General features: G+C 40.3%; 1 protein-coding gene across 5 annotated transcripts in view; it reads left to right on the forward strand.

Moving 5' to 3' along the window:
* Nucleotides 1-7,268, forward strand: part of pou2f3 (POU class 2 homeobox 3) — a 30,335-nt gene extending 23,067 nt beyond the window's left edge. For 3 of the 5 annotated variants that reach the window (XM_041174580.1, XM_041174583.1, XM_041174584.1), the window contains 4 exons: nt 1,688-1,849; nt 3,600-3,666; nt 3,977-4,091; nt 7,138-7,258. In XM_041174580.1, coding sequence (XP_041030514.1) covers nt 1,688-1,849; nt 3,600-3,666; nt 3,977-4,091; nt 7,138-7,177 — 384 coding nt within the window. In that variant the 3' untranslated portion in view covers nt 7,178-7,258. Of the gene's footprint in view, nt 1-1,687; nt 1,850-3,599; nt 3,667-3,976; nt 4,092-7,137 lie in introns of all 5 variants that reach the window. The other 2 variants (XM_041174581.1, XM_041174582.1) reach the window with 2 other exon arrangements.
* The last annotated feature ends 2,450 nt before the right edge of the window (nt 7,269-9,718 follow it).

Consider the following 9,718-nt stretch of genomic DNA (forward strand, 5'->3'; position numbering starts at 1 on the left):
CTGACTGAATGGTGGTGCAAGATCAAAGGGCCACATGAATTACTCTTACTTCTTAGATTCTAAGGATTTTGTTAACCAAAAGGTGTATGATTTTCCAATTTAAAATTAACAATTGACTGAGCATTCAACTATCATTTGGGGAAGAAAGTTCCAAACTTCTACCCTTTGTGTGCAGAAGTGCTTCCTGATTTCACTCCTGAAAGAACTGACTCTAACTGTTTAGGTTATGTCCCTTTTACCTAGCCTCTGACCAGAATAAATTGGATTGAGAGAAACTATCTGTTTGCTTTAATACTTAGACTTCAATAAAATCACCTTTTAAACCTTCTAAATTTCAGGGAATACAACCCTAGTTTGTGTAATCTCTCCCCAGATTTAACCCTTGAAGTCCAGATAACACTCCAGTAAATCTGCACTGCATTCCATCCAAAGATCCATCCTTCCTAAGGTGTGGGCTCAGAACTAATCTCAATTTCCCAGCTATGATCTACCCATGGCTTGTAAACTGAAGCATAACATCTACCCTTTCATTCCTCCAGATATATAAAGGCCAAAATTCCATTAGCCTTTTGGATTCCTTCCTCTCCTGGCATGTACCTTGACCCCCAAGTCCCTTTTAGGCCTCCACTCATTCTAGCTTTTCAGCATTTAGAAAGTACTCTGTTTTATTCTTTTTGACCTCACGTTTGCAAACACGGACATCCATTTGCTACCACATTGTCCAATCACTTGATCTATCAATGTCTCTTTGTAATTTATGCTTCCAATACCAACCTAGTTCTGTGGCATCAGCAATCTTGGCTACGTGGCTTTGTATCCGATCATTAGATTATTTATAAATAGTTGAGGCCCAACATAGATCCTGGGGGCACACCACTAGTCACACTCTGCAAATTATCTGTCCATTTTCCCAACTCTGCTTCTGCTGCCACTCAGCTAATTTCCAATATGGCTCAATAATTTCCCTTCAATTCCATGAATTTCAACTTTAGCCAACAATCTCCTGGGGACCTTATACAGACACCCAGAAGGTATTCAATAAATAACATCCAAAGACATTTTTCTGTCTACTACTTTAGTCACATTTTCAAAAAATTCGATTGGGTTTCTTGGTCATGACCTACCTTTTACAAATACATCCTTAGATTAGATTCCAGTAATTTCCCAGCAACAGATGTCAGGTTTCCAGCTCCTCCTCAGACATGTGCAAGGAGGAAACCATTCAGCTCCTCTCAAGCCTTTTCCTCCATTCAATTAGATCATGGTTGATCCATATCTTAATGCTACCTTGAAAAAACTCAGGCAGGTCTGGCAGCATCAGCGGAGAAGAAAAGAGTTGACGTTTCGAGTCCTCATGACCCTTCAACAGAACTCGAAACGTCAACTCTTTTCTTCTCCGCCGATGCTGCCACACCTGCTGAGTTTTTCCAGGTAATTCTGTTTTTGTTTTGGATTTCCAGCATCCGCAGTTTTTTTGTTTTTATCTTAATGCTACCTATCTGCCTTGATTCTGTAACACTTTGAGGTTTGTCTAGCAAACCTCTATCCAAAAAAATTCTCAATTCAACTCTCCTCTCCTTTGCATGCCAATAATATATTTCTCCTCAGACTCTTAGTTAGACTGCAGCGCAGAATGCAGCAACTTTTCATTCAGGAATTATCTAATTCCATATCTGCTTCACATCAGAATTCAAAACCCAGTTCTGAGGAAATTGTGATGATTGCAGAGCAGTTGTCTATGGAAAAAGAAGTAGTCCGTGTGTGGTTCTGTAACCGGCGTCAGAAAGAGAAGAGGATTAACTATCCAATCACTCCATCCATCAAACCTCCAATGTACAGCTCGCGGCTGGTGAGTCTTGTTATGAAGGTGGCTGTTACTGATTTTTGTTTGTCTTGCCTGGTCCTCTTGAACTGTCTCACCCAGTACAGTTGGTTTGACGCAGCAGATGATGTGTGTCAGACAGATCAAATCCACGAGGGAAACTTGATCACGCGGTCACAACGATTTTGCAATTTATATTTTATTTCAAGATGCGTGTCTTGACTTCAATTTAGTTTTGAAAAAAAAAATCTAACATTGATTAACAAAAAAGATTTCAAGCACATATAAGTCTACAAATTGCTACTATAATAACCCCTTTAAAAAAAACCCTAATTAATCTGGCTTCCAGTTATACCACTGTTAAGGCAGTAGTAAAAACAAATGGATTTAAACAGACCCAGGCAAAGCAACACAATACCCTGGACAGTAGAATTCAAAGGGAGTTTTCTCAGCTTTGGTTCCTATAGACAGCAACTTGCTGCACAGAGGCTGGAGGCTTGTGTAAGATCTTAGAATGCCTTCTCCTCTGACACACAGCCTCATCTCCTTTTATACCTGTTTCTCTCTTAATGTGAATTCCATTGTTCTGAAATGTCTTTGGAACTTTACCTTTCACATTAAATATTTTCATTGTACTAATTTTTATTATCAATAACCTTTGTGGAAAAATAAACACACTGTTCATTTAGCTTGGCTTCTTCTGGCTAGGTGTAACATCTTACCATCTCTTTGAAATTCAAGCTATTCTGGTTTATCTAAAAATGCAAATTTTCCTTAAATCTCACATTCTAAAACTTCAGCATATTCAGCATTTCAAACCTAGCTTTTTGACGACTCAAAGCCTCCAGAGTAACTATCTCCAACTCTGCTAAATCCCACCCACCACACACACTGACACAAAAACTAATCCAGACCCCACTATTAATCTACCTTTTACAATAAGTCACAATATTGAGAATTATTATATTTTCATGACACACCTATATTCTGTACCACAACTGCTCTCTTGCCATTTAAAACTGATGAACATTGACAGGATTTTACACACATTTCTGTAACCAGTCAATGGACAGTGCCTACCATTGAGTTGGACTTGCCCTGCCCATTGAGTCATCCATTTTTTTCTAGCAAGTTGCTGTAAATGGGAGTTAGAAACAGCACAGTGCTCTTTACATGGAAAGCAACTTTATCTCCCTAACCAATCAGTTTGAAGAATTGTAAAATTTAACTGCGCAAGGCCTGAATATGTCATATGAACATGTGAATTAGGAACAAGAATAGGCCACTCTGCCCTTTGAGCCTGCTATGCCACTCAATAAGATCATGGCTGAACCAATTGTAACTTCAATTCCCACATTCCTGCCTACCCCCAATAGCCTACACAGTAAGATCAATATTGAATTAAGATTTTAAAAAGTTTATTTTAATAAATTATTTTGTAAAAATCTCCAACAGTTAAAACCTGAGAATGAGACTCCACACTTGTAATGGTTCATTTTCAATGCTGGAGAGGCTAACTGATAACAATTAACACATCACACCATAATTCCTATGTTCCTACAAGACATGCAACTGAAGGTTTTGCACCATTACAGGATCTGCTACTGATCTGGTGAAATAGGGAAATCTGCCTCAATTGTTCATTGGCTCCATGTTGCTATTGTATATGCCAGGAACTCTGTCTAATCCACTGATAATCAATCCAATAAACCCAGAACTCTTGTTACTTGCTGCATTTAACCTGTGACCTAATTAATCTGGAACTTCACTGTTATAGGTTTCTGCATCAGGATCCCTCGACCCTATGATTGTGACACAGGTGCACAGCAGTCGGAGTGCAACAGGTAAGAACTGCCCCAATGTTGTGTTTATCAAACCTCTGCTCAGGAATTCACTGCGGAGACATTGTAGGTTTATATAGGAAATGGATGTTGAAGATTGTGAAGGTGATGAACATTTCTGGGTCAGCTCTGAGCGATATTCTTCCATCATCAAATTTTTCTTAATTGATTCTCTTGTTGCTGTCACCCTAGCCTGGTTGAGGGAGTTATTTCTGGGGTACAGGTGTTATGAGGCAATTGAGGGGACTCTGCTTCCTCCAGACTCTGCTTGAATAGAGGGTGATTCTAAGCGCTTTGTTCCTTTCCCTCCCAGCAGTGTCTTCCAGTTTGTCCAGCAGCTCCAACAGGCCATCATCACCGATCGCCACATCCACTGTAAGTGGCCACACCTCAATGAGCAGTCAGACTGGGCTCAGCAGCACTCCAGGGTAAGGAGGAGCACAGCAGAGGGAACTCTTTGTTCTGACATAAGAAATAAAAACTGGAGTAGACCATTTAGTCCTTTTTGCCAACTCCACCACTCTAAAATCATGACTGATTTTCTACCTCAATTCCATCATAACTCCATCAACCTACACCATTCCCATATCTCTTTAGTACCCAAAAATCTTTCAACCCATAACCTGAATATGCTCAATATGAGTATCTACAGCTCTCTGGGCTAGAGATTTCCAAAGATTCACAGCCTTTTGAATGTCCGTCCCTTTATTCTGTGACTTGTAACTGAATTCCCCAGCCAGAGAAACCAATTCTTACCAGGTCAAGCCACTTTTTTTAAAAAAAAATATTGTTTCCATTGGAACACCTTTCGTCGTTCTTAAGTCCTGGGGCATATAGACCTAGTTTACTTGATCTTTTCTTGTAGATGTTATACCCAAAACAGGATTTTCTACATATGAGATGAATAGGAGTTGGAAGCAATGAATTATACACCTAATGACTTGAGAAATTGGCAACTGTGCTACGTTTTTGTTCTGGGTTATAAGAGACTGCAATATGATATGAATCTTATATCCAGTTTGAAAGGGAGAAGAGTGGGTCTAAGACTAGTATCTTGCACTTAAATAAGGGAAATAACGTGGGGATGCAAGTTGAGCTAGCTGAAATGAACTGGGAAACTAGGCTAGAGGATAGATCAATAAGGGAGCAGTGGCAGACATTTAAGGGGATATTTCAGAGTATTCAGAATAAGAACATTCCTATTACAAAGAAAAGTTCTAAGTGGAGGACCCACCATCTGTGGTTAGCTAAAGAAGTTGAGGAAAGCATCAAAGCAGAGATGAGTGGCAGGACAGATGATTGGTCAGAATATAGGAACGGCAGAGAATGACCAAGGTTAACCAGAAGTTTGAGAGGAAGCTGGCTAGAAATGTAAGAACAGATAGCAAGAGTTTCTACAGGTATTTTAAAAAGGAAAAAAGTAAGCAAAGTGAGTGTTGGTCCTCTAGAGTGACAGTGGGGCGTTAATAGTAGATAATAAGGAAATGGTAGAAGAAATGAACAAATATTTTGCTTCTGTTCACTAGAGGATACAAAAAAACATTCCAGTAATAGCTGCAAATCAGGAGATGAACAGGAGAAAGGAACTTGGTACTAGAGGATACAAAAAAACATTCCAGTAATAGCTGCAAATCAGGAGATGAACAGGAGAAAGGAACTTGGTGAAATTGAAATCACTAGGGAAATGGTACTGAGCAAATTGATGGATCTGCGGGCTGGCAAGTCTCCGGGTCCCAATGGACTACGTTCTAGGCTCTTGAGGTGGCTAATGAGGTAGTCGATGCGCTGGTGTTAATTATTCAAAATTTGCTAGATTCTGGAAAGGTTCCATCAGACTGGAAAGTAGCAAATATAACTCCTCTATTCAAGGAGGGAGGCAGAAAACAGGAAACTATAGGCCAGTTAGCTTGACATCTGTCATGGGGAAGTTGTTAGAATCGATCATTAAGGAGGTTATAGCTGGGCACTCAAAGCTCAAGGCAACAGGGAAGAGTCAGGATAGTTTTGTGAAAGGAAAATCAAGTTTAACAAATTTATTGGAGATTTTTGAAGAAGTAATATGTGCGGTGGATAAAGGGGAGCCTGTAGATGTACTCTACTTGGTTTTCCAGGAGGCATTTGACAAGATGCCACATCAAGGAATTATTACGGAAAATAAAAAGCGCATGGTGTGAAGTGTAACATATTAGCACGGATAGAAGATTGGCTGGCTGGCAGAAAGCAGAGTGTATGCATTAATGGGTCTTTTTTATGATTAGCAGGATGTGACAAGTGGAGTCCCATGGGTCTGTACTGGGGCCTCAACTTTTTACGATTTACATCAATGACTTAGCTACTGTCTTCACTCCCCTTTTCTAAATTTGAAGATGACACAAAGATAGGTAGGTAGGAAAGTATGTTGTGAAGAGGACATGAGGTTGCAGATGGATATAGATAGATTGATTGAGTGGGCAAAGATCTGGCAAATGGAGTTTAATGTGGAAAAATGTGAAGTTGTTCACTTTGGCAGGAAGAACAAAAAAGCAGAGTATTAAATGGAGAACAGCTGCATAATTCTGAGGTGTAGAAGGATCTAGGTGTTCTAGTGCACGAGTCTCAAAAGGATAGAATACAGGTACAGGAAATAATTAGAAGGCTAATGGAATGCTATCCTTTATTATGAGAGGGATATACAGGGCACTGGTGAGACTGCACCTTGTGTGTGCAGCTTTGATCTCCTTATTTAAGGAAGGATGTAAATGCATTGGAGCCGGTTCAGAGGAGGTTTACTAGATTGATACCTGGAAAGAATGGGTTGTCTTAAGGGAAAAGGTTGGACAGAGTGGGCTTGTTTTCACTGGAGTTTAGAAGAGTGAGGGATGATTTGAAGTATACAAGGTCCTGAATGGCCTTGACACAGTGGACATCAAAAGAATGTTTCCTCTTGTGGGTGAGTCCAGAACTAGGGGGCACTGTTTTAAAATTAGAGGTCGCCCTTTAAGGACAGAAATTAGGATTTTTACTCTTGAGGGCTGTGGGACTTTGGAACACTCTGCCTCAGAAGGTGGTGGAGCTGGGGTCATTGGATATTTTAAGGCAGAGATAGATAGATTCTTATTAGGCAAGGGAATTGAAGGTTATTGAGGGTAGATAGGAATGTGGAGATCGCAACACAAGATGATCAGCCATGATCTTATTGAACGGCAGAGCAGATTTGAGGGGCTGAATGGTCTATTCCTGTTCCTATTTCTTATGTTTTTATGTACTTTGTAATTATAACACGCACAATACACTGCCTTCTAAGCTTCATGAAGGTGTAAACATTTGCAATGGAGGCAGCCAATCACCTCAATCGCACATGACCATAGTGGGAGGAACAGCTCTGATAGAGATTTGTGAGTGATCTCTGCCAATACCCCTTGATCTACATGCCTCTGATTACGGTGCATATAGCCATACAGTGCTCAGAAACAGGTTGTTTATTTTCTTTTACAGCTCACGGTTCTGGTGGAATGGTCCCTCGTTCCTGCACTGAGGATTTTGCATTCTGGTGACTCCATTCTATGATGAGCTTTATCTTTTAGCCTTCCGCACTCCTCAATGTCCAGTGTCCAAACACGTGGTGAGGATGGATCAGACCAAACCTGCACACAACAATGTTTTATACCAGAGTTTTATAATGAGTTTTGTAGAGAGAAGACAAACCAGGCAATCAGCAACTATACTCCAATGGATTGATTAATGTGTTGTCTTTATTACTAATCAAAGCCAATGGACCATTAAAACTTGTGCTATTATGATCTTCTCACTGTGCCCTCCATATGCAAGATCCAATAATACATTCCTGCAAATCTTTTACTGTATGGGCCTTGACTTGCAGAGGATGGTGTATGATAAGTATTTAAGGCACATTGTGTTCAGATGAGATGGGCTCCATTTTACTTAATTTAAATTGGAATTTGATATTGTACACATCACTTTTTTGTATTTGACTGAGATTTATTGGTTATAGCCCCCACAATGTTAATGAAGGGCTGGTAATAGCATTAAGAAAAGTATTCACAGGAGTAATGGATTGAGATTAACAGTTGGATCTAGGGTTTTTGTGTATTCTACCTACTATTTGGACCTTGGATTCCAAAGGAGAGCAACTATTTAACAAATGGGGGAAGTCAACACTGAGAAAAGATTGTGTAGTTTCTCCATAATCAACCCTCTGGCTCTCCATTATAAGGCCAAGGGTTTCTGATCACCACTTGATGCTGTAAACACAACAGTTAATGTCCCATCACTGCAGTATATAGCTCTGGCCACTGTATCCAGACAGCAATCTCAGAATTGTAGAGATCAGTAGGCAGTCAATCCTCTAGATAAGTGTAAACAGTAGCATCATGAGGATGGGTGACAATACAAATCAGCTAATGGTTTCTCTAACCCTACAAAATAAAACTGCACAGTAATTATTCTTGCTTCGCTGTTTTCTGCATCTAATTCCCCTGTGCTGCAAAGTATCCCAAGATCACGTTCCTTTGAATATGACATCCACTGCTTTATTTGGAGTAAAAGACAAAGTTGGAGGAAATAGAACTGTAAATGTTAGATTTACCTGAGTTAAATCATTATATACTTCATAGAGAGCCTCTGCTAGTCCTGTTGGAAGTACATGCCACCATTGTGGCAATATAATTTTATATAGGAAAAGTGATGACAATTACTGCTGGGCTCTCTTCTAAGTTTTCTGCATTAACTGAATCCTATTCTTTATGAACTTTGCAACAAATGTGTAAAGGTTTACTGCAGTTATTTTAATTCTTCTCTTCCTGAAAGCAAGAATGGAATATGGCACAGTAGCATATACAATCAATAATAACTTATGCTATTTCTATGTTCTGCAGTTGAGGATGATTGCAATTAGACTATTTTGAATGTGGAAATGCATTATGTAGACGTCCGATCCTGTACCACAGCTGTGTACTACTGAAATACAATGTCTTTGGAATGGTTTGATTGTTTTCCCTACATATATTGCCTTGGTCATTGGTTACTGAAGGGTACATTTCAGCTCTGAATTTATTACCAATCTGACATTTACTTTCAGAGCTGCAGTAGACTGTTTGCTAACCATAAAATGGCTGGAATGTAAAAGCAGTGACAATGCAGGATTTGCTTCTACTGGTAAGTGTGCCCTGCCCTCTTCAGTCATAGCACTGCCATCAGTCTCAATTCACCTGCCCTGCCCTCAAATCCCCATCACAATCAGTGCCATGAACTGTTAGAAGATAATAGACACTGGGCTAGGGGGCAGATTGTTTCTCGCTTAAAAAAGCAAACTGGAATACTCCCAAGATCACGGAATGAAATTCAGTTGACTACAGTAAAAGTTCAGAGCTAAAGCCAGCCCCTGGTGCCTGAGCAGACCCAGCTTTCCCACGTTTCTCAAAGAGAAGTAGTTTAGTTGACTTTTTGAAGTTTTAAATTATATGGGATTAGTAATATTTTGGGAAAGGAACACAAGCATAATGGCAGTAGGTTCTGGTAAGATTGTGGTCAGCCTTCAGTTGAGGGAGTGTTCGAAAACTTGCTGCAAGTAATCAGTCACTCCAAATGATTGTTAATGGTTTCAAATGTTTGTTTTCCAATTCTTTTCATAGCTTAATTTATTCTGAGTTTTGTGAATATTCACGAGACTTGTGTTCCTGGCAATGGAACTCCTGCCCTGAATTTTGTACATTTTTTAAAAATAAACTCTGTATTAAAACTGCCTTTGCAGCCTGGACTCTGGTTACTTGCAGCATTTCATAGATTTTTACTGGACTGGAAACATCAGCTTCAACCACTAGCCTTCAATAAAGCGCTATATAAATACCAGGGGTGGGGCACCTACCCCTTCATTCACTCCCTTATCCACCCGGCCCTAGGCTTCAGCCCCTCCCCCTCCCCCAGGGCCGGGGTGGGGGGGAAGAGAGGGGGCCGCATCCGCCCCCCGCTGGCAGTCACCACCTGCCCTTCCCCGGTGCTATCGGCTGATGGCGCTGCCGCTGGAGGCCGCAGGCTGAGTATCTGCGGCCGAAGCCGG

This window comes from Carcharodon carcharias, chromosome 25 (assembly GCF_017639515.1).
Source record: "Carcharodon carcharias isolate sCarCar2 chromosome 25, sCarCar2.pri, whole genome shotgun sequence".
NCBI classification, from domain to species: domain Eukaryota; kingdom Metazoa; phylum Chordata; class Chondrichthyes; order Lamniformes; family Lamnidae; genus Carcharodon; species Carcharodon carcharias.